Source organism: Symsagittifera roscoffensis, chromosome 7, assembly GCF_963678635.1.
Source record: "Symsagittifera roscoffensis chromosome 7, txSymRosc1.1, whole genome shotgun sequence".
NCBI lineage: Eukaryota > Metazoa > Xenacoelomorpha > Acoela > Convolutidae > Symsagittifera > Symsagittifera roscoffensis.
The window spans coordinates 46854114-46878414 of NC_087068.1; the positions used below are offsets into that span (position 1 = coordinate 46854114).

A 24301-nucleotide genomic window follows, 5' to 3' on the forward strand; every position below is an offset into this window, starting at 1 on the left:
AATTATATAACTTAATCCAAAACACACCTTATGAGTTTGCAGTAGGCACTGAAGAACTAACCACTATTAAGGCACTTCAATTGCTTTGGCCACTGCTTCAAACTAAAAATATCATCCGCATCTTAGCTAAACTACTAACAACTTCAGAACTAATTCACGATATCTTCCCCCACGGTTTTTTCCCCGACGACTAACAGGTAAGTATGAATTAAATGAATATTACTAACTAATTAAAATATAGAAAAACTCACCATTCTTTATTCATGTTTTCTTTAGATTTTTAGCCTTCATCTTCAATCATCTGAAAAATTCACAAAAGAAAAATAAAAAATAGCAAACTTCTTCAAAACGGTTTAAGAACCTTTTAACTTTTGCACCAACAATTCAATAAATATAATACCAATGCAGTAAATTAATTTATAAAATTTTCCCCTAAAAAGCAGTAAATCTACATATGATGAAAATTTGTATCTTAAAATTCCCCCATTACTAGCAGTAAATTTCCAAATTCTATGCAGTAAATTAATAAAATGCAATTGCAGTACTAACCTTTTGATATTTTCATTCATTCGCACAGAAATTCTATCCACACTCGCACAGCTCGCCCACGAAGAATTGTTTAAAATAATGAATTTCAGTTTCAAGTTTTCACACTCAACAACTCTAACAAATAATAACAAGTTTCAAACTTTCCTTTAACCCGGTTGGAAAGGAATCATATACTAAACAAAACTAACCAACGCAGCTTACTAAATACCACAAATCATAAAATAACAGCATGACTAAGAAAAGGAAACCAACGGTACCCAAACCGGATTAACCCAGTTTAAAACTGGATAATTTATTCTTTTGAAGACTATTACAAAGTCTTAGAAAGAAATAATAAAACACAAAAAAGTCGAAAGACAAACCCATAACACAAACAATTTGCTTTTTGGAAAAAGTACATAACCAACAAGACATAAGTAAGACCACAACAAACCCAACATAAAACGTTGTCACATAACAGGACCCCTCACAAAAACCGCATGAAATCATACTCCCACACCTGGCCTAACCCACCAGGAAAGGACGTCCTGAGCATGCTCTATAGCCGGCCTAACCCACCGCGCTACATCCACGCTTTGTGACCACACCTTTATTTTTAATAAGAGCTACTCAAGGGTGAGTAACTCTTCAAAATAACCAAACTAAAACAAAAAGCTTTTGTGAAAACAACTAACTAAAATCATAATTAAAAAATATTAAATTAATAAAAGTTTTATAAAATGTAAAATCACATGATGCAATATATAGATCAGAATACAACACCAAGGACGAACATCAAAAGACAAGACGACCTCACTACACTCGAGAGAGAATGACCAACTACAATCGATATGCCGCTCACAATCACAACTCAAAGGATTTAGAGTACGACTTGACTTCGCAGAAAAGGACTTCATTGAACTAGACCAATGACCACCTCGATGTTCAAGTATACGTACAGATCCGAGTAGCCAGGCATCCCCTCCACGCACAACCTCCACGCCATTCCCGAGCTAGACCAAACACAAAAGAAGTTCTCTCCGAAGAACAGAAAAACCTGACATAGCCAACCATTCTGAAACCAGAATTGATGCTGTTGCAGAGACTCAGTCGTTGTCACAAGAAGAACACAACGTCTTGTGTCCTCAATTCCAGATCCCTGGAACTTCCTTAACAAAAAGGAAACAAAAGAAAAATGATGTTCGCCAAATACCAACGTCCATCATCCATCCTTGAACTACAAAAGAACTGTTCTAAAAAACTCTGTAAAACCCGGATGGGTGGAACCTGATCTAAACTATATTTTATGATTGGATAAATTAAATGTTTTACCAATGTAAAGTATTTAATATTAACCAATCATGATCCATCTAACTAACAACCCACTTATTTGTAAGTGCTGAAGTTACTTGTAATTTCAGCACCAGAGAGATTTGAATTTAACTTAGAAATTAGTTGGACTCTCCCGAGCACTTCAGCAGCCGCAATAAACCAGTATACCCTAGATCTATTGAGCCTAGCAGAGACTAGTTAAACAACCTGAGACTAGATAGTATAAGAGTAAGATTAGGATCGGTATTAGACTAAGAAGTTGCACGAATCTATCCGGCCGAAAATAAGATAGCGTGACGAGCAGACGGTGTACCCTATCCGAAATTACTCTATGAGTTACACTCCAGTCCTAACTCAGACTGCAGTTTAGTTTTTTTCTCAAATCGATTGCATAAATTGCTGAGCTAAGATCAATTTGAATTCCTTACACAACAAATGGATTTGCTTTTTGAAAGGATCTCTTTATCTCTTTGTTAAGGCTGGCTCTTTCGTAAGTGATCGTTTGGTATAACCATGGAGTTTCTATACATGCTTTGTTATTATTTAATAAGAAACTTCAAAAACGCTTATAAGAAGTAAGAGCTCTATTGAAATCAAAGTTCGGTTAGTCTGCTGAAAATACATTCGCTAAAGTGAGATGAACTGATCTAGTTCTTGAAACTAATAAAATGCTTTCATTGTTCCCACGAATCAAATCTCTTGAAATCTGGTTTAAAAACACAAATCGAAAATGTTTCAATTGGAAGCGATTATTGCATTACAAAACATAACATACAAAATTCTATTAATAAATAAAAATCATATACAACTGATCAGTAGCGGATTTAGGGGGGGGGGGGGGCGGACGCCCCTCCGCCCTCAGGGATTCGACACCCTGCCGACCCCAAGGGTTCCCCCTTAGAACTATTTTGAGATATCCATATTTGGTGACGGACCCTAGAAATTTTCTAAAGGCGCCTTTGGCACCAATGTATACTTTTTTGAGGGAGAGCGCCCAAAAAGTGCCCAAAAACGGCTTTTTTGACCTGTTTTTTTTCAAAAATTTGCCTGCCGCGCAGAAAACTTGCTCACGTTAGGGCCTTTATAGTGGTTTGGGAGAGCTCAGAAAATCAATTTGATCGACCTAAAAAAAGGTAGTCTAAATTATTGAAAATTTTTTGAAAATCCACCCCCCTTACAACACCACCCCCCCCCCCCATCCACCCCCCCCACCCCCACCCTCGAGAAAATCGTAGATCCGCCCTTGCAACTGATTCGTACAATTTTGGTTACCAGAAGCTCAATTTGAGAAAATCAAAGCTATGTTTGTCCAGCTCAATTAAAGTTTCAAACCGAGCTCCACAGGAAGTTGAAGAATAAGTTCCGTCGGATAGAAGCACCAAACACATTTTTCGGTCAACCGTCTCGTCGGCCATGTGAGCGTGAATCGCTTCTTTCTCTGATGGGTTGAGCTTTACTAAACCTCCGCCATAAAGCCACTCAAATGTATTTCCGAGACGCATGGCGCTTGCACCAACAAAAACACCGGCCCTTGGCTTGATTTTGTTCTTCACAATATCTTTCTCTTTTTCATTAAGTACAGCAACTTTCAAGTCATTGCCTCGTAAAAAATCTATCGATGTCTCAAAATTAGGCTAAAACATATGAAACAACTACCCAAAATAATAACCAAAAATCAAGACTGATAACCAAAAATGATATCCGGCACTTTCCCATTGTAGCGTACCAGAAAAATATTGCCGCCAATAAAATTTAAATCATTCTCTAATAGGGCTACAATTTTTTTTACCGGGCTAGTTGGCTAAAAAAAAGGAAAGCCAAACACCTACCTCCTCCCAAATGAACTAAAAAAAACTGAATAGTTTTCCACGTCGACATCGCTTCCACGAATAAATTGATTCATACACTCTCTATTTCCATTTACAAATTTTTGTTTGTACATTTTCATTTTTAATGAAATAGCGCTTCTATTTGTACTCTTTCGTTGCAAGCCAACACATTCATTTTTTAATCCGATACTTGATTAAGTTTCAGGGCAAAAATGACCTCAATTTGGGAAAAACGATAAGAAACAAGACTCCACTTTTAACAGCCGGACCAAAACTTACACTTAATGCAGCGAAACATCTTTCCTTGCCATTGTCGCCAATGCAGAAGAAGGATCTGTAGTGGTTCAAATAAGTCCCGTAAGTCCCCTCAAAAGAAGCAGCCACTTCCTGCTTCTTCAGCTTGGGAGGGGTGAATGTACAGATACTTGGACTCGCCTCTCTGCAGCTCACAGCAGCCCAATCGATTTGCAAGTCGGAATGTGAAACTAAAATTTATAAAATTATGATTAAGAAAACGTCGCAATTATTTCTGATAAATGCTTTTTAACCGTTTCTATTTACGAAAAGCTTTAATAATTTATTCTGTCGTGAGGTGAAAATACGAAACTAACTTTTCAATCATTTTGATTTTTTTCTTGAAAAATTTTAAAAAGCTTTTTCGATTAGTGTGTTTGAATTGCTGACAGCAAAAAGCACATTTAGCGCTGCCAACAATTCCCAAATGGTATGAAAGTTAATAGTGAATAAAGTTTCTTAAATCTATAACCAATTTTTTTAGCATAAGGTCAACACAACTGATACACAACACAACATACGCTGTCTTACCATCCAGGTCACATCAACACTAATAAAAAAAAAGATGTCCTTTAGTTTTCGGCGATACACTTCTCCGATCTCAGTGGAAATCCTACGTAAACCTTGTTATGCAAAAAAATGTCTACCTTCAGGTGGTTTTTTTTTTTCACATCAAACACTTTCCAGTTTTTAGAACTCTACGAAACTAAAAAAAAACATACCACACTTCATTTTTGACCGAGTTATAACTATCTGTAATGTTTAAAACTTACTGTTATGTACATATATGATTATAGAGAAAAAATCTCTTTGTTAAGATGACGAAATATCTTACATGACTGCGTAGCGAGACAGTTAAATGCACTTCGCATGCTCTCATTGTAGAACCACCTCATGTCCTCGGGGGCCATACCATTGCCATTGTTGTCCCACTTCAGCTGTCCATAGCTATCTTCCATGTTTCCCAGTCCTATTTCGAGGAAAATGCGGCCCATTTTATCCGTTCCATCCAGAACAAATTGTTCCTCCTCTTTAGTTTTGATCACTGCCCGACTGGTTATTGCGTTGTTCAGGTTAAATCCAGTACTGCATCCATCTAAAAATACTTTTTTATTACTTTTTTTGGAAAAGATAGATGTATACCACCAGTGCACCAGTTTTTCCGAGCCAAATCAAACTATCAACAAATCCGGATCTTGCATGGTTGCTGGAAGGGTTTTTAAATTTTTAGGTCAACAACATCAATTTTCGAAATCTATTACCAAACACTGAAATGAATAGTTTACCAAAGCTTTCAGCATCACAAAAAAAATCACGTCATTAAACTTTTTGAACCTTTTTAAAAAATCAGGCAAAAATATTGTTTTTTTTTGGCTATCCGCACCATCACTCTTCAAATGGATTAGTTTGTTTTAGTGCTACGCGCACAGGAGTTCAATGAATAAAAATTAGTGAAAAAGTGAACCAAAAAATTGACAAAATAATTATTTTCTAAGCCGAATTATTCTCGTTTTATCTGATGCAACGAGTATCAAGCCAAAAGCAACAGTTAAGTTTTATACCTTGTGCACTCTGCTTGAAGTTTCAATCATAATTTGGGGAAAAATGATTTTAGTCTGTTATAAAAGATTGTAAACGATTGAAAGTGATTTTGGCAAATTGAAAAAAATGAAGATTTTAATTCATTTTTAATAGATTATCATGGGCTATTTTTGAATTAGAAACGGACAACAAAATCCAATATAATCAATTAATATTCTTAAAATTCCAGTGCGGGTAGTGGTGCCTTAGATGTCTTATCGTTCGTAAAGGGACACTAAGAGTGGCGAGGGGATGGCGGCCACATCTAAGCCTAGTCAGGCCTGGACTTTTTGAGAGATTATTGATGACTTTACACATTTGTTTTCATTTGCTGTTTAGTTCAGTTGCTACGTCCTACGTTCCATAATTTTTTACATGTCACAAGATTTCATATTGTTTTTTTTTCTAGAATTTTCAGTATACAACCCTCCTAGATCAAAGATTGGATCGTAGAAGAATGGAGTTTTACCGCTTTCCTCGGTTTCTTATTGAAAATAGTTGATTATATTGCAGTGTTGGTCCTTTAATAACACAGAACGTTTTCCAAAACCAAAAAATCAATCCCATAGGTTCCAAAATAAAAAAGCAGTCGCATAAGTTCCAAATCTTTTCAATTGGTCAAAAGAGTCTCGGTCAATTGGTAAATTAGCCGAGTCTCGGTTTAACGTCGCCAGTGGGCACGCTACGCGCGCGTCGTCGCTTCGCGGCGATAACCGGCTCTTAATTTCGTATAGAGTCCTGCCATTTGGTGGCAAGCTCGCAACACGTTGGCGCGGCTGCGGCGGTCACTATTCTGCAGCTTAAGTTTATGCTGGTTGAACAGTAAGTAATCGATTCATAAATTTGTTGGCTCAAATTTCAACCAATCAGAATCTAAAAAGATACATTTTGGAACTTATGAGACTGAATTTTTATTTTGGAACCTTATGAATATTGGAACCTATGGGAAATCACCATAGAAACACGTAACAATTGTATTGCTTGAAAGAATTGACGGCTCTTTTTCCTAAACATAAGTATCGATTTCATGGTGTAACGAGTGGTTTTACAAGATTGAGTATGAATACTTAATATGTTTGTCATGGCCTAGTTAGTCCGTATGCCAAATTTGATCACAATCCGACTACGTGAACAGACAAATTACTCTAAAATTTCGCAGGTTGGGGGGAGAAGAAAAAGGGCCTAATTGACAGAATAGTAAATGTCTACGCCTACTGGAAGAAAACCTGACCCCGTCTGGGCAGAGTATGAGAAACTTGATAACAATAAAGCAAAATGCCGGTACTGTGAAGCAGTTTTTGCCGGCATTCCCTCAAGGATGAAGAAACATTCCGAGAAACACAACTATCCCCAAAATTCTGAAAAACATACTGATACTCCGAGCACTCCGAAACAACAAAAAGCAACTTTTTCGTGGACAGAACGACTCACTATGTCACAGTAAAGTTCGACAAAACTCTTGGGAAAACCTTTTTTGCCTGCAATATCCCGTTTCGCGCTGTTGAAAACAAATAATTTGAGAACTTCGTTGAGTTGTTACACCCAGGATATAAACTGCCGACTAGAAAAGTTATCGGAAATGAAGTTTTGGAAGAAGTGTATTGCGATCTGCAGGAAGAGGCGAAGGTACAATTGAACAGATCCCTTCCTACACTTGCTATCGACGGGTGGTCTAACGTCTCCAATGATCCTGCCGATTCAACAGCGTCACAAGATATATATTCTCGACTCTATCGATACGTCAGGGTATGCCCATACTTCTGATTACCTAGAAACCTTGGTATATAATGGGATACAACGTTCCAAGAAAAACTACAACGCAGAAATTGATGGAGTTGTGTCTGATAATGCTATTTATATGGTGAAGACGAGACGAAGCGCCGTAGAGGGGACATCAATTATCGAGTACGGCTGTTCAGCACATTCCCTGAACTTGTTGGCAAAGAATCTGAAACCTCCACTCGCCAAAATTTTGACGGTGGCCAAACTTTTCAGGAATTGCCATCTGCCCCAAGCTTGGCTCAAGGCTTCTGAGTGATCATTGCCGCCATTGCCTTGCGAAACGAGATGGAGTAGCAGTGTCAAAACCCTGGAATGGTTTATTAAGAACTGGCAACTCCATCGTACCGTAGTTTCATCTACACCTGACTATTTTTCCAAACAACCTGCAAAGGAAGTTCAAAAAATATTGAATGACTTAGTTGTGTACCCGCACAGTGAAAAAGCACTAAAGTCATTGAAGCCTGTTCATTTAGCTCTGAACAAAGTCCAAGGCGACCATGTAACAGTTGGCGACTCTGTTTCAGCATGGAAAGCTCTATTAGCTGAGTTTTGTCCTTTTGGGAGCAAAGCCAGAGAATGGATTGAGCTAGCAGAGAAAAGATATTTTAACACTTTGGGGCCAGCATTGTTCACTACGTATGCCATTCATCCTCGGTATTTTGGGTGGAACCTTTCAGCATACTGGGTTGAAAAAGAAACCCACTGTGTTATTCGTATTACATGAACTTTATTGGAGGTAAAAAAGAACAACCTTGAGCAAATTTTCCGTTCATCCAATTGTGAAAAATGGAGCTTTTATCGGGATCACCCATTGACGCTTAATTAATCACAAACATTAGCCATAAATAAAGCCGAGAACAGATGCTTTGAAATTTCCAATGCTACAAATCGTTATTGTAGCAAAAGTGCCACCAAATAAATGAACACTTTTATTTGCCAGTTAAGTTAGATTTTTCGTCGTACTAATTCACTAACGCTCGCAAGCTCGACTGAGTCTCATTTAAATTTCAAAAATTAAAAGAAATAGCATTAAGTTAAAGTCAACAAATTAAAAATTTGTTTTTTTTTGGGATGGACATGAATTCACGATGAGACAACTTCTACCACACAGTGGCCTTAGGAGAAAAGGCCATTTCCCAATGACTTTTGATTATTTCAAAACACAATTCCAATAGTCCAGCTACAATCCAGTGACTCAAATTTTTCTGCCCTCGCTTACAACTTCAATGCGAAACGTCAGTCGGAGCAAAACCACTTAAAATGATTCAGACGACAGAACGTCAGTTGACAATTCCGGTAAAAATTTATCTTTCGGTATAGTTGATAGCGAGCGGAAAATGTGACAAATTAATATCAATTATCTTCAAAGATTTCAACACTCGAACGTTTTTCGCTCGGCTTTGTGTCAGAATTTGTAATATAGTAAACTTTTTATTAAACACAGTACAAATGCAAATCGGTGGTTTTTATCATTTTGTTTTTAAACTGTGCTCAGCTATAAAAAAGAGGATACTTGAAACAAACTCATAAGAGCTCCGATTACCATATTGGACACATCGTACCAGAAAAAAATAATCGGCAGCCTTAAATATCTTTTTTGTTTAATTTGAAACTGAAATTAAAAGATTTTACTAGCGATTATGCCGCAAATTTTAAGGCAAAACTTCACATAGAGATTTTTAAAAGAACTGCAAAAATGAAGCTAAATTTGCATCAATTTCAAAAACATTCAAGCTATAAAATTCGTTTCTCTCAGATGCCGAGTCTGCGTTTCCGTTAAGCCGCCGATGAGTTTGATAAATTGCGATAATTCCAATCAGTTTATGTTTGCAGCGATATCTTCCAGGAAAATTGCCGAGCTGTGTTCTTGAACTTAACATGGGAGCAGAAAATTTAAAAAAAAACCTGCGAAACCTACGCATAGCTTGCACCAAATCTAAAAAAGCTATTCTAGCTATAAATTTCGTTCCTGGCTCAGATGTCAAGTCTGCGACTCCGCGGATGAGGTTGGTATCAGTTTATGTTTCCACTGATACCCTCGGGGAAATATGGCGAGGTGGCTTCATGGTCGTAGTATGATAGAGACTATATTACGACAAGAACTGTTTTTCGTTCCCCAAGCGCTCTTGGATTATTATGAAAACGCGGTTGAAGGTCTCGTTCGTGCAGAGCAACCCATGCACTTGAAGGTTGGCACAATGGCTTGACTTTGCCTTTTCTATACAGCCACTTTTCGATTTGCCTGTTTTTGGAAATAGCGATCGTTGAATGGTTATGATTAGAAAAGATTATGATGTCACACTTATTTTCAAAATTTAGTATTATTCTAAATTTTTTCACATTCGCCGTTATTAAAATCTGGGCTCGACTAAATGATTAAAAACAATTCATCAAAAAGTATCTAGAGAGTAAATCCTTTGATTATCCGATTGTAATTTCCTACTTTATTTGACTCGCCATGTGAGATTTGTAGTTGACGTAAGATACATGCACCTGGGCATTATGTTTGGATATTTTGGAATAGGATAGCATAGGATAGCATAGGATAGAGAAGTAAAGAACATTATATCATAAACCCAAGTTGCTTTTACTTTTTGCGACTTTCTTTAGAATTGCAAAAACATGACGTGGACATAGCTAAAAACGTGCTTCGAATCAGAGCTTCAAATTGAAATTAACTTCATAATATCATTGCAATTTCAGTTTTTGAATGGTTAATTTGCAATTTATACAAGAGAAAGAAATTTAAAACTTTTTCCTAATCGTTTTTATTGAGTTCAAAAAAACGTCGTGACCAGGGACGAATCTAGGTCGACTTTTTTTTAGGTCGACCAAATTGATTTTCTGAGCTCTCCTAAATCACTATAACACTATAAAGATCCCATTCTGACCAAATTTTCTGCACCGCCGGCAAATTTTTGAATAAAACGGGCAAAAAAAGCGGCGTTTTAGATTCTTTTTGGAAAATTTGACCAAAAAATTGCGTTTCTATGTATGCAATTTTTGAAAAAGATTGAAAAAAAATTGCTTTTTTTTTCGGCGCGCACTTGCCCTTCAAAATTAGTATATTTTGGCGCCAAAGGCGCCTTTAGAAAAATTTTAGGGTCAGTCAGCCAAATATGGATATCTCAGAATAGTACAAAGGAGGACCCTTTGGGTCGGCACATAGCGAATCCCTGAGGGGGAGGCGTCCCCCTCTTAAATCCGCCCCTGGTCTTGACAGTTGTCAAAAAGAAACCTGCTTCAATTAAACATAGGCAAATACATGTACTTATTTAAACACTCACTCTTGCGATTTTGTCTCCAGAATTTGAAGTCTTCCTTGAAGAAATAATACTTCAATTCATCGTCTGTTTCGATGAAAGTTGAGCCCAGATTATCGTTAACCAAAGCCATACTAAAAATAGGTGAAATTTCAAAACTCGGGTCACAAAATCCCGCTTAAATTCATTCTATTTTCTCGAAAAGATACGAACCAATTTAGTATTGAAAAACTTGCAGCTACTCAGAGAGTAAAAGTTACCATCGCCGATTTTACAGGGCAATTTTCAAACGTCTGCAGCTGTTTTAATTTTTCAAATTAAATTTTCGTTGTATTGCCGCATTGATATTTCATTATATTCAGAACCCACGAAGAGGGCTATATTTTGTCTAAATTTGCGCCAACAAGTGTGTTGCACGAAAACAATGAGATACACTTGCCACTCGATTTGAAGCATATTCAGCCATGTTTTCTCATTTTGCATTCGAATTCTTTTGCTTTCGCTTTATTTCGTTATTATTATTATTTTTCATTCTTCATTCAGTTTTTTTTAGTTCAGCAGCCAGATGCCTAGCTCGGAAGTTAATTTTTCAAGTTTAAGAGAGCTTTGACTTAATAATAAGATCCTTGTTTTTTGTTTTTTTTTCTGCCTTATGATTTTTTTTGTTTAGCATGATATAAATTGAAAATAACCAAAAAAATGTATTGTAAGCCTGAAAATTTTTTAACCAAATCGGCGCAAAAATTTCGGTCAAAATGAGGCCTTTATAGTGATTTGGTACTGCTCAGAAAATCAATTTGGTCAACCTAAAAAAAAGTCGACAAAATTTTGGATTTTTTTTGCAAAATCCGCCACCCACCCCCTTGAGAAAATCATAGATCCGCCCCTGTTGAAAACAATTTATTATTAATTTTGACCCGAATAAAAAAGTTTCACCTGTTATTGTCCATACTTGTAGTGTCTAGTTCGCACAAAATTGCCACATTGACGTATATTTCAGCCTGAGGGGTGGCCCAGCGCAAATATTTCTGATTATCTTCTTTGGCAAGAATAATATCGGCGAATTCTGGCGGCAAGTTCACAGTAGACTGTGAAAAAGATCAAAAAACATTAGAATTGCCAAATAATCGATATAAGTGAAATAGGTGATGAAGAGGTCAAGTTCTCTGTCTCACAGTCGAAAGGTCAGAGGATCGAGGCCATCGCCGATCCCCACTTGTTGATTCAGGGTGAAAAAACATAGACACCCAGAGAAAAAAGTATATAAAAATTGCATGAAATTCTTAATGCTTGCTTGGACAACATTTAATATTCCAGTTGTGGCCGCGCCGTGTTATGGTAAGTTTGCTGACTGCAAAAATTATATTCACCGAATTGTAGTTTTATGAAGTTTGCGTCATTTTACCAATCCTTAACGCCGAGTGAAGGTGATGGTGGTTGTTGTTGGAGCGGGGGGGGGGGAGGGAGGTTGATGAAGGTGGCGTGGTGGTTTACTTGATCCAAAACATGACATGTACTTACACTGTGATCTGCACATGGCAACCTAGCCCACCCCTTGGAGTTTATCTTGAACACGCAGCTTTCCTGACTGCCGTATGAGTTTCCATCTGAAAAACCACATCATGTTTCATTTTAATTCACAACCTACAATCTGTTTTATCTTCAATAATGGAAATATTAGGCTCTTTCTTTTTTCAAGCCCCCACCAAACTCAATTATCATGTGTCATTGGACTAAAAAAAACTTTTTCTTACTAGACTGGCGAGACTATAACAGCAAAGAGCCAAAATTTAAAAGTTTATTGATTTGCTTTCCATTTTCTGGTTTATCATGTTTTAACCACTTTTTTTAAATAATTTTGACCCTGAATCTACTTCGATTAGAAACTTCAAATTCTTTGGTACGAAGTTTTCAACTTTTTGTGGTTCTACTAAGATGGGATTATTCTATACAGAACTGAAACTGAGCGTCGCACCACTTGCGATTCAAAACAAGAGAGCCGCTATGTCGGAAAAAAATCGAAAATGTCGAAAAATTTAGCTCTATTAAAATGAATAAGTATAGTTTTGAAATAACACAAGTTAATAGGTCCTCCTCACTCTCAAAACAGACACACATAAAATTTTAGTTGCTCGTCATATGAAACCTTTGAGGCCACTAAGCCGATATAATCAAGGCCAAAACCTATAAAGCCGAAAAAAAACAAAAAAAAACTTTAAAAAAAGTAAGGCTAATTAAAAGTTTTTAAGTCCCTCTCACCCTCAAAACAGACACACGCGACATACAAACGTTTTTCACTAGTCTAAAAAAGGCCATTAAGCTAATTTGTTATAAGCCGAAACTTATCAAGCGGAAAAAGAAGAAAAAAAACAAAAAAATGTAATGAAAATCTATAAATTTTATTAAGGTTTTTAGAACTTTGTGCGGTCTAGAGGAGGGAGCATAAAAATTGCGTTTCTATTGAAACGAATAAAGCATAGGACACTAAGCCGATAAAATATAATCCGAAAACATTTCGGCAGAAAAAACTTTTTAAGCAATCAAAAAAACATATAGGACAAAAAAGGAAATATAGAAGACAAGGTTAGTTAAATTACAAACAGCAGAAAAAACCAAAACACTAACGCAACAAAAATGTAACTTTGTACAGCAAAAAAAAACAAATCTGCAATGTGGCAACTAAGGCGACAAAACATAAGCAGACAAATATAAAGCCGACATTTTTTTGAAACGGAATAATCACCGTTTGAACAAAAAAACAAGTCCTGCCAGAATCGAACCATGGCCCTTTGCGGTCCCAGGCGTATTCGTTAGCTCCACATCAAGTGCGCCAGAGTCTCAAAGAAAAATTCTCTGATTCACTAACGCTCGCAAGCTCGACTGAGTCTCATTTAAATTTCAAAAATTAAAAGAAATAGCATTAAGTTAAAGTCAACAAATTAAAAATTTGTTTTTTTTTGGGATGGACATGAATTCACGATGAGACAACTTTTACCACACAGTGGCCTTAGGAGAAAAGGCCATTTCCCAATGACTTTTGATTATTTCAAAACACAATTCCAATAGTCCAGCTACAATCCAGTGACTCAAATTTTTCTGCCCTCGCTTACAACTTCAATGCGAAACGTCAGTCGGAGCAAAACCACTTAAAATGATTCACACGACAGAACGTCAGTTGACAATTCCGGTAAAAATTTATCTTTCGGTATAGTTGATAGCGAGCGGAAAATGTGACAAATTAATATCAATTATCCTCAAAGATTTCAACACTCGAACGTTTTTCGCTCGGCTTTGTGTCAGAATTTGTAATATAGTAAACTTTTTATTAAACACAGTACAAATGCAAATCGGTGGTTTTTATCATCTTGTTTTTAAACTGTGCTCAGCTATAAAAAAGAGGATACTTGAAACAAACTCATAAGAGCTCCGATTACCATATTGGACACATCGTACCAGAAAAAAATAATCGGCAGCCTTAAATATCTTTTTTGATTAATTTGAAACTGAAATTAAAAGATTTTACTAGCGATTATGCCGCAAATTTTAAGGCAAAACTTCACATAGAGATTTTTAAAAGAACTGCAAAAATGAAGCTAAATTTGCATCAATTTCAAAAACATTCAAGCTATAAAATTCGTTTCTCTCAGATGCCGAGTCTGCGTTTCCGTTAAGCCGCCGATGAGTTTGATAAATTGCGATAATTCCAATCAGTTTATGTTTGCAGCGATATCTTCCAAGAAAATTGCCGAGCTGTGTTCTTGAACTTAACATGGGAGCAGAAAATTTAAAAAAAAACCTGCGAAACCTACGCATAGCTTGCACCAAATCTAAAAAAGCTATTCTAGCTATAAATTTCGTTCCTGGCTCAGATGTCAAGTCTGCGACTCCGCGGATGAGGTTGGTATCAGTTTATGTTTCCACTGATACCCTCGGGGAAATATGGCGAGGTGGCTTCATGGTCGTAGTATGATAGAGACTATATTACGACAAGAACTGTTTTTCGTTCCCCAAGCGCTCTTGGATTATTATGAAAACGCGGTTGAAGGTCTCGTTCGTGCAGAGCAACCCATGCACTTGAAGGTTGGCACAATGGCTTGACTTTGCCTTTTCTATACAGCCACTTTTCGATTTGCCTGTTTTTGGAAATAGCGATCGTTGAATGGTTATGATTAGAAAAGATTATGATGTCACACTTATTTTCAAAATTTAGTATTATTCTAAATTTTTTCACATTCGCCGTTATTAAAATCTGGGCTCGACTAAATGATTAAAAACAATTCATCAAAAAGTATCTAGAGAGTAAATCCTTTGATTATCCGATTGTAATTTCCTACTTTATTTGACTCGCCATGTGAGATTTGTAGTTGACGTAAGATACATGCACCTGGGCATTATGTTTGGATATTTTGGAATAGGATAGCATAGGATAGCATAGGATAGAGAAGTAAAGAACATTATATCATAAACCCAACTTGCTTTTACTTTTTGCGACTTTCTTTAGAATTGCAAAAACATGACGTGGACATAGCTAAAAACGTGCTTCGAATCAGAGCTTCAAATTGAAATTAACTTCATAATATCATTGCAATTTCAGTTTTTGAATGGTTAATTTGCAATTTATACAAGAGAAAGAAATTTAAAACTTTTTCCTAATCGTTTTTATTGAGTTCAAAAAAACGTCGTGACCAGGGACGAATCTAGGTCGACTTTTTTTTAGGTCGACCAAATTGATTTTCTGAGCTCTCCTAAATCACTATAACACTATAAAGATCCCATTCTGACCAAATTTTCTGCACCGCCGGCAAATTTTTGAATAAAACGGGCAAAAAAGCGGCGTTTTAGATTCTTTTTGGAAAATTTGACCAAAAAATTGCGTTTCTATGTATGCAATTTTTCAAAAAGATTGAAAAAAAATTGCTTTTTTTTTCGGCGCGCACTTGCCCTTCAAAATTAGTATATTTTGGCGCCAAAGGCGCCTTTAGAAAAATTTTAGGGTCAGTCAGCCAAATATGGATATCTCAGAATAGTACAAAGGAGGACCCTTTGGGTCGGCACATAGCGAATCCCTGAGGGGGAGGCGTCCCCCTCTTAAATCCGCCCCTGGTCTTGACAGTTGTCAAAAAGAAACCTGCTTCAATTAAACATAGGCAAATACATGTACTTATTTAAACACTCACTCTTGCGATTTTGTCTCCAGAATTTGAAGTCTTCCTTGAAGAAATAATACTTCAATTCATCGTCTGTTTCGATGAAGGTTGAGCCCAGATTATCGTTAACCAAAGCCATACTAAAAATAGGTGAAATTTCAAAACTCGGGTCACAAAATCCCGCTTAAATTCATTCTATTTTCTCGAAAAGATACGAACCAATTTAGTATTGAAAAACTTGCAGCTACTCAGAGAGTAAAAGTTACCATCGCCGATTTTACAGGGCAATTTTCAAACGTCTGCAGCTGTTTTAATTTTTCAAATTAAATTTTCGTTGTATTGCCGCATTGATATTTCATTATATTCAGAACCCACGAAGAGGGCTATATTTTGTCTAAATTTGCGCCAACAAGTGTGTTGCACGAAAACAATGAGATAGACTTGCCACTCGATTTGAAGCATATTCAGCCATGTTTTCTCATTTTGCATTCGAATTCTTTTGCTTTCGCTTTATTTCGTTTTTATTATTATTTTTCATTCTTCATTCAGTTTTTTTTAGTTCAGCAGCCAGATGCCTAGCTCGGAAGTTAATTTTTCAAGTTTAAGAGAGCTTTGACTTAATAATAAGATCCTTGTTTTTGTTTTTTTCTGCCTTATGAATTTTTTTTCTGTTTAGCATGATATAAATTGAAAATAACCAAAAAAATGTATTGTAAGCCTGAAAATTTTTTAACCAAATCGGCGCAATAATTTTGGTCAAAATGGGGGGGGGCTTTCCTTTATAGTGATTTGGGAGAGCTCAGAAAATCAATTTGGTCAACCTAAAAAAAGATCGACAAAATTTTGGAATTTTTTTTTGCAAAATCCGCCACCCACCCCCTTGAGAAAATCATAGATCCGCCCCTGTTGAAAACAATTTATTATTGATTTTGACCCGAATAAAAAAAATTTCACCTGTTATTGTCCATACTTGTAGTGTCTAGTTCGCACAAAATTGCCACATTGACGTAGATTTCAGCCTGAGGGGTGGCCCAGCGCAAATATTTCTGATTATCTTCTTTGGCAAGAATAATATCGGCGAATTCTGGCGGCAAGTTCACAGTAGACTGTGAAAAAGGTGGAAAAACATTAGAATTGCCAAATAATCGATATAGGTGAAATAGGTGACGAAGAGGTCAAGTTCTCTGCCTCACAGTCGAGAGGTCAGAGGATCGAGGCCATCGCCGATCCCCACTTGTTGATTCAGGGTGAAAGAATATAGACACCCAGAGAAAAAAAAATATAAAAATTGCATGAAACTCTTAATGCTGGCTTGGACAACATTTAATATTCCAGTTGTCGCCTCGCCGTGTTATGGTAAGTTTGCTGACTGCAAAAATTATATTCACCGATTTGTGATTTGTAATTTTTATGAAGTTTGCGTCGTTTTACCAATCCTTAATGTGAAGGGGGTGGTGGTTGTTGTTGGAGCGGGGGGGGGGGGGGGGGAGGTTGAAGGTGGGGTGGTGGTTTAGTTGATCCAAAACATGACATGTACTTACACTGTGATCTGCACATGGCAGCCTAGCCCACCCCTTGGAGTTTATCTTGAACACGCAGCTTTCCTGACTGCCGTATGAGTTGCCATCTGAAACACCACATCATGTTTCATTTTAATTCACAACCTACAATCTGTTTTATCTTCAATAATGGAAAAATTGGGCTCCTTATTTTTGCAAGCCCCCACCAAACTAAATTATCATATGTCATTGGACTAAAAAAAACTTTTTGTTACTAGACTGGCGAGACTATAACAGCAAAGAGCCAAAATTTAAAAGTTTATTGATTTGCTTTCCATTTTCTGGTTTATCACGTTTTAATCACTTTTTTAAATAGTTTTGACCCTGAATCTACTTCGATTAGAAACTTCAAATTCTTTGGTACGAAGTTTTCAACTTTTTGTGGTTCTACTAAGATGGGATTATTTTACACAGAACTGAAACTGAGCGTCGCACCACTTGCGATTCAAAACAAGAGAGCCGCTATGTCGGAAAAAAATCGAAAATGTCGAAAAATTTAGCTCTATTAAAATGAATAAGTATAGTTTTGAAATAACACAAGTTAATAGGTCCTCCTCACTCTCAAAACAGACACACATAAAACTTTAGTTGCTAGTCATATGAAACCTTTGAGGCCACTAAGCCGATATAATCAAGGCCAAAACCTATAAAGCCGAAAAAAAAACAAAAAAAAACTTTAAAAAAAGTAAGGCTAATTAAAAGTTTTTAAGTCCCTCTCACCCTCAAAACAGACACACGCGACATACAAACGTTTTTCACTAGTCGAAAAAAGGCCATTAAGCTAATTTGTTATAAGCCGGAACTTATCAAGCGGAAAAAGAAAAAAAAAACAAAAAAATGTAATGAAAATCTATAAATTTTATTAAGGTTTTTAGAATTTTGTGCGGTCTAGAGGAGGGAGCATAAAAATTGCGTTTCTATTGAAACGAATAAAGCATAGGACACTAAGCCGATAAAATATAATCCGAAAACATTTCGGCAGAAAAAACTTTTTAAGCAATCAAAAAAACATATAGGACAAAAAAGGAAATATAGAAGACAAGGTTAGTTAAATTACAAACAGCAGAAAAAACCAAAACACTAACGCAACAAAAATGTAACTTTGTACAGCAAAAAAAGCAAATCTGCAATGTGGCAACTAAGGCGACAAAACATAAGCAGACAAATATAAAGCCGACATTTTTTTGAAACGGAATAATCACCGTTTGAACAAAAAACAAGACCTGCCAGAATCGAACCATGGCCCTTTGCGGTCCCAGGCGTATTCGTTACCTCCACATCAAGTGCGCCAGAGACTCAAAGAAAAATGAATTTGCTGAATAAACTGAACCTAAATTTACCATTTCTGATTTCGAATATTCTTTAACAAACTATTTACGGGAAAAATCTAGTAACCGATTGCAATATCCTTGCTTATCGCAGTGCTAACTTTTTATGTAAGCTATCTGCATTGTGCTTTCTCTGAGAGGAGTTTAATTAGCATTTTCAATATCAATACATACTTACCTCCTCTTTTGTAGGTATGGAACCACTTGTACGGTACACCCTTCTCACTCATAAAGTCTTCATTCTGAAACAACAAATCAAGTTACATATTGTTATAAATTAAGCCAGCCGCTCAACTTCAGAATGAAAAAAAAAATCAGGTTTGAGAAAACTGCAAGCCAGACTCATTTTATCCCGGTTTTGAGTGCATTCAATTTAGTGGTTAAAAACATTTAGTGAAAAGAAATTTCATATCCGAAAAGAACTCAAAAACTTGAAATGGAATTAGTAAGAAGTAGAATACCTCATGTTCACGCCACAGCCCTGTCCAAATCGGCCGTAAATACATGTTCATCGATCTCATAAATGCGACCAGGCCTCTGTAAGTTGCAAACACCCCCTCCTTTTCTACCTTCAGGGGTTTCATCATTTGCGCATTTGGTAGACCTGAACATTAAAAACGTATTCCTCTATCGGTTCTCTTTAACCACCCACTATAGTATTTAAGAGCGAAAACCCACCCTCATTAAGATGTTCAGGATGTGCAAATTTTGCAGTTTTGTACCTAGTAACGGATCTGCCTTTTTGCAATCGATGGGGATAGCAAATGAGATTAACTTTTTCCAGGAAAAAAGTATCACTCCAGAGAAACTGATTTTGACATTTTGTTCAGCACTCAACACTCTTTACTTTCAACAACTGGGCATCTAGCAATTTCTTTCAAATCAAAAAACTTTTCAAAAAGACAAACGGAGCAAACTAATCGACACACTCGCGGCTGAAATATTTTCAAAAATTCTCAATTTGAACAAATTGAAAAAAAAGCGACGGGTCTCTTTTAATCATTGGGCCCAAATTTGCAAAAGTTGAGCAATGGAAAAATTATTTTAAAAGATAAAAAAATTTAAGATCGCCAGTTATTTTCTTAAAATGGACATAGACTTTGATATTATGTCTAATAGATTGAGCCTGAAATCAAAAATATCACTAATGAAACTTTTCACCTGAACTTTGACAATTTGTGTTTGCATCTGTCCATGTTTTCTCTGAGCTCACATAACAATAACACAAACCGTCAATGCAAGAATAAAAACCACAGTTATTAAGCACCCATTCCATCTGCGAAGCGCTAAACTGAAAGTCGTTGAATATTTCATTTCCGCCGTTATTTTTCCCGGAATTTGCGTTGAAAATATTTTCAGGTATGTCTGTTGACAGAGCTATCGTTAACGTTATGAATGTTAGAAACAATAGAAAAAGGGTTGATAAAAACTTAGGATGCAGTTTACACCAAGCTAAGAAAATTTTGAGATAGTCTAACGCAATTTCTAACTTTTCGTTCATTCTAAAAATTTGAATTATTCCATAAAGTAACACAACTTAAATTGCCACAAATTTTGTAAATAACTTTTTGAAAATATTGTATTGTCAATTCAATTGTAAGTTGGGAGAAAAATTCGCTTGGTAAATCAGGTTGAATTTTGTTATCTGTTTTACAATAGAGCACAAGTGAATAGAGCTGAATGTGTTATTGTTTCGATGCACCATCCCAACATAAGAAGCTTGTACCGGGTTCTATTGCAACGAAGTGACATGTGTGATGTTTCTGTTTGTTCAGTCTGCAACCTCCTGATAACACTGAACTTGATTTGCGAAGCAAAAGCCGAATGGAGCAAAACGAAAGAATGATTATTCGAATTACAAAAGAGATTAAACTTCTTTGGCGTGTGGCCTTAAACGTACTTCGGTGACGACTTTATTTGGATTTTGGATTCAAGTTGGGGGTTTTATATGTGAACGTTTAAGGCATAGGATCATTCGTGAAAATCCATGCATAGTAAAATTTTACTCTAAATCAATTAAATTGGCGCAAAGGGTTATTTGCTGAATCGGAAAATAAATACATTTATGAGACATCTTCATCGACCGCAGCAACCGCACTTGGTTTTTCTTTAGGCCCTTTACTTTCTCTACGCCACGCTAAGGTTTTCCTGCGGCGCCAGAAAGCACCCAATTTGTGAAGCAAGCTCGAAGAACGTTTCAAAATAACGCAGAACATCAGTGCTGGATTTAGGGGGGACGACCCCTCCTCAGGGGGTTCGACCTCCTGCCGACCCAAAGGGTCCCCCTTTGTACTATTTTGAGATTTCCATTTCTGGCTGACGGACCCTAAAGTTTTTGGAACCTGGGCGCCAATATTTACTAAATTTGAGGGGGAAGAGCGCTCGGAAAAAACCGCAATTTTTTCGTCAAAATTTTCCAAAAAGTGCCTGGTTTTAAAAAATTTCGCCTGTGGCGCAGAAAATTTGGCCATGACAGGGTCTCTTTACAGCTTTCGGAGACCTCGGAAAATCAATTTAGTCAACCTAAAATTAAAAAAGTCTACTAACCTTTGGGAATTTTTTTGAAAATATGCCCCCCACCTCCCGTATCTTAGTGCCAATTCTGATCAATATCGTGCCAAAATTTAACTCCGAAAATTTAACAAAAACATGTCACATTTAAAGTTCATTTTTTTGCGTTGAAAACACTGTTTTGATTTGAAGTTTTTAAAAATAAATTTTTCAAAACTTTAATAATGAGTTTCATAGAAAAAAAGTTTTGGTGGGGTTCATGCAGACCATCCCAAAATTGGGAGGGGTTCATATAACTGGGGGGGAGGGGGAGGTGGCTAAGATTTTTGTTCTGGTCGTTCCCGAAAGTTATGTTATGCACACTACATATTTTGCATGACAGGCCTTATTGTTCCGAATACTCTCAAAAAAATAGCAACAAATATTGACTGGCTCCATTTTTTCCACACAAAATCAAGTACCACAAAAAAATTAAAGCGTAACGATTATGGTTATTATCTAAAAGCCAATGAGCTTGGATTCGGTTTCTAAAAAAATTTTATCGAGAAAATTTTTTCCGTGTCGAGAAAAACTGGTCTAATTTTTCTGCCATTCAGACTAAAACTTACCTTTGGCTCTTCATTTTGACCAAAAAATTCTCTAACTTAAAACACCAGCTAGAAAACACCATAAAACAGCTGTTTAACGTGCAATAAAAGAAATAAGCCTCGAATTTTTTTGCCTTAAATAAGCCTTAAATTTTTGCTACGTGTCGTACTCAAAACTGCGACCTCGAGATTTGGAGTCTCACGACCTTTCCTCTCAGCCACGGATGCTTAACGATCGTCATAAAATGAGCCCTTTTAATTGAGAGCTAGATTGGAAAAAGTAGTCATACTACTACACGCTCGCTGGCTAGTATAATTATGTTTAAACTTATGATAGCATTAATATTGTTTAAGAAAATCATTACTACGGGCTTATCTTTTCACGTTGAAAAAACTTCAAGTCTTTCTTCAATCAATTTTCGCTTTAAATTTCGAAGGCTGGTCGGAACAATCTATGCTATTACTTTTTGCAGTTGCTGCCAATTTCCTTATTTTGTACCGACGAGCCTCTAGGGATAAAAAATTGACCATTAAATTTCACGCTAAAACAAATACCACAAAACAAACGTAAAAGGCTGTTTGATACAGCATACTAAAGCCCCTTCATTCGAATTCCAAAAATTTAATATATTCAGTGCTAGCAAAAATTGTTTTTTTTTGTTATTCAGAGTGATGTACCGCTTAGGAAAAGTTTAGGGACGATGATAAAGGCAAGCACCACAGATCTGACGTTTCCCATTATTTTTAACTTCTAAATTTATCTGCTCTTCATCTCTGAATTTCAATTCTTTCTCGCTATTCAAAAATGACCAAAATAGCCAATAGACAGTTGAAAATTACTCGATGAACTCAAAGAAACTGAAAAAAAATTGACTTAATTTTGAACGACTTTCAATTTCGAACTGAGAAGAACAACATATATCACATTAAAAATCTTTCAGAAAACTCAATCAATTGGTAACTTTTTATTTCGCAGTGAAATTGAAAATGGAAACTTTTTTTTGAACCCTAGTCAATCACGGTTTTTCGTCAATTCCATTTTCATATTTGAGTGTAAATTCCCTTACTTTTCGCAAATGAATTTGAATTACAAGACGAACCGCGAAAAATCAAATTTCCGAGTATATATTTCAGAAAGTGCTTTGTAGAAATAATCGGGACTCCACAATTCGATCCCCGAGTTTATTATCGTTATTTATCTTTCAAGCGACTGAGCTACACAACTTACAAAAATTGCACTGGCTACAATTTCAGACTACGCTACGCTTAATCTCCTCTTGAAGCATCAATCAAATAGAGCTTGCAAATCAGAAGCGAGAAACAACTGACTAGTCTTGAACGACTAGATACGACTCCTTCAGAAAAAATACCAAATCAAATCAGCTTTCATCTCGACTAATAGATAGTTTTTGTTCATTTTTTATAAATCTGGAATTCTCATTTCTGACGAAGATAAAACGAGAAACAAAAATATATTTTTAAATCAGATTTAATCTCAAACAACTTGTGATTCTGTTTCTAGTTTCACTTTCTTTTTAGCTTGCTTCTCTATCTTCATTTCACTTTCACTGGCCAGCGATCCGTTCGATTCACTTCTGCTGATGTTCACAGTTTCCTTGAACTTCTCAAGATGATCCTGGAACACCATTTTGTATCCCTCGATTAACTTCGGAAGCAATTCATACTTATCCGGAGTCACATCCAGATGATCGAATGCTATCCCTATGTCATCTCGACCTTCCAGTTCTTTTAAATCCAGCGGTATGCACTTAGAGTATCTGTGCGTGAAATGTGTGAGAAGCGTGAACTTGGCACATGCCATGTCGTGCACATTTATCGCTTCACTTATCGTAGTGTGTTTCGCACAGAGTGCTTCGTATTTCTTGTCGTCTGTGTGGGTTGCTTCGTGGATCAGCAAGTCGGCATTGGACGCAGCTGAAACGTTTGCTTTGCATTAAAAACAGCCAGTTTCAAAGAAAAAATAAATCGCCTCAAAGCTGATTGAATTTCAAGCTTTTTTTTGTGATTGACACTTTTTTGCGCCATTTACGCTTTCTTAACTGAGAGCATAAGCTGCCTTCCTTTCTACAAATGAATTTCAATTCACTTAGAAGCAAATTAAAAGTCAAACTGCGAAAACAATTAATAGGACTTTTCCTCCGGAATATCGTTTGTCTGCTTTCTTTTTGTCGGCCTATTTTTTTTTTACTCTAACAGAAAGTCGTTCTGAAATTTGTAAGATCACTAAATCTGAATTTGTATAATTTCCTTTTTTGCTGAGATAGCTCCGATTAATGCTACATACTCGCCTATAAAAGCGTCGCTTGCAAGGCAAAAAAAATATTTTGATACTTTTTTTCAAAGGAGTTGTGGGAGCAAAAATTTGAGTTGCTAATTTTTAATGACATTAATATGGTTTTAGGCTCGACGGACGTCTATCGAAGTATTGTCAATTTAGTGGACGCTCGTTAAATGAATCTGCATGCTTATTAATTGAATCAATGGTAACTAAACCTCATTCTATCTATGTTTGTGTATCAGCCGTATATATAAATAAAGG

General features: G+C 36.3%; 2 protein-coding genes across 2 annotated transcripts in view; both read right to left on the minus strand.

Annotated features, from left to right (window-relative positions):
* Nucleotides 1-3078: 3078 nt before the first annotated feature.
* On the minus strand, nucleotides 3079-20403 carry LOC134852050 (uncharacterized). Its single transcript, XM_063868330.1, has 12 exons — nucleotides 19805-20403; nucleotides 19105-19247; nucleotides 18822-18885; nucleotides 17298-17383; nucleotides 16711-16862; nucleotides 15787-15896; nucleotides 12131-12216; nucleotides 11546-11697; nucleotides 10634-10743; nucleotides 4819-5079; nucleotides 3969-4174; nucleotides 3079-3494 (listed from the first exon to the last, which is right to left on the minus strand). Exons 1-12 carry the CDS (start codon nucleotides 20142-20144, stop codon nucleotides 3129-3131), a joined length of 2076 nt encoding a protein of 691 aa, XP_063724400.1. The 5' UTR covers nucleotides 20145-20403; the 3' UTR covers nucleotides 3079-3128.
* Nucleotides 20404-23198: 2795 nt separating this feature from the next.
* The window catches only part of LOC134851795 (ribonuclease Z, mitochondrial-like), a 99035-nt gene continuing 97932 nt past the window's right edge, over nucleotides 23199-24301 (minus strand). Inside the window, exon 8 of the mRNA XM_063868027.1 lies at nucleotides 23199-23676. Coding sequence (XP_063724097.1) covers nucleotides 23237-23676 — 440 coding nt within the window. The 3' untranslated portion in view covers nucleotides 23199-23236. The remainder of the gene's footprint in view (nucleotides 23677-24301) is intronic.

Bases quoted from the DNA above. Each gene is read 5' to 3' on its own strand.
- LOC134852050 (XM_063868330.1), bottom strand. From the start codon at position 20,144: ATGAACGAAAAGTTAGAAATTGCGTTAGACTATCTCAAAATTTTCTTA. The intron at 18,886-19,104 runs GTATTCTACTTC...TTGTTGTTTCAG, and splicing joins GGCTGTGGCGTGAACATGAG to AATGAAGACTTTATGAGTGA. The intron at 11,698-12,130 runs GTAAGTACATGT...TCTTTTTCACAG, and splicing joins TGCCATGTGCAGATCACAGT to TCTACTGTGAACTTGCCGCC.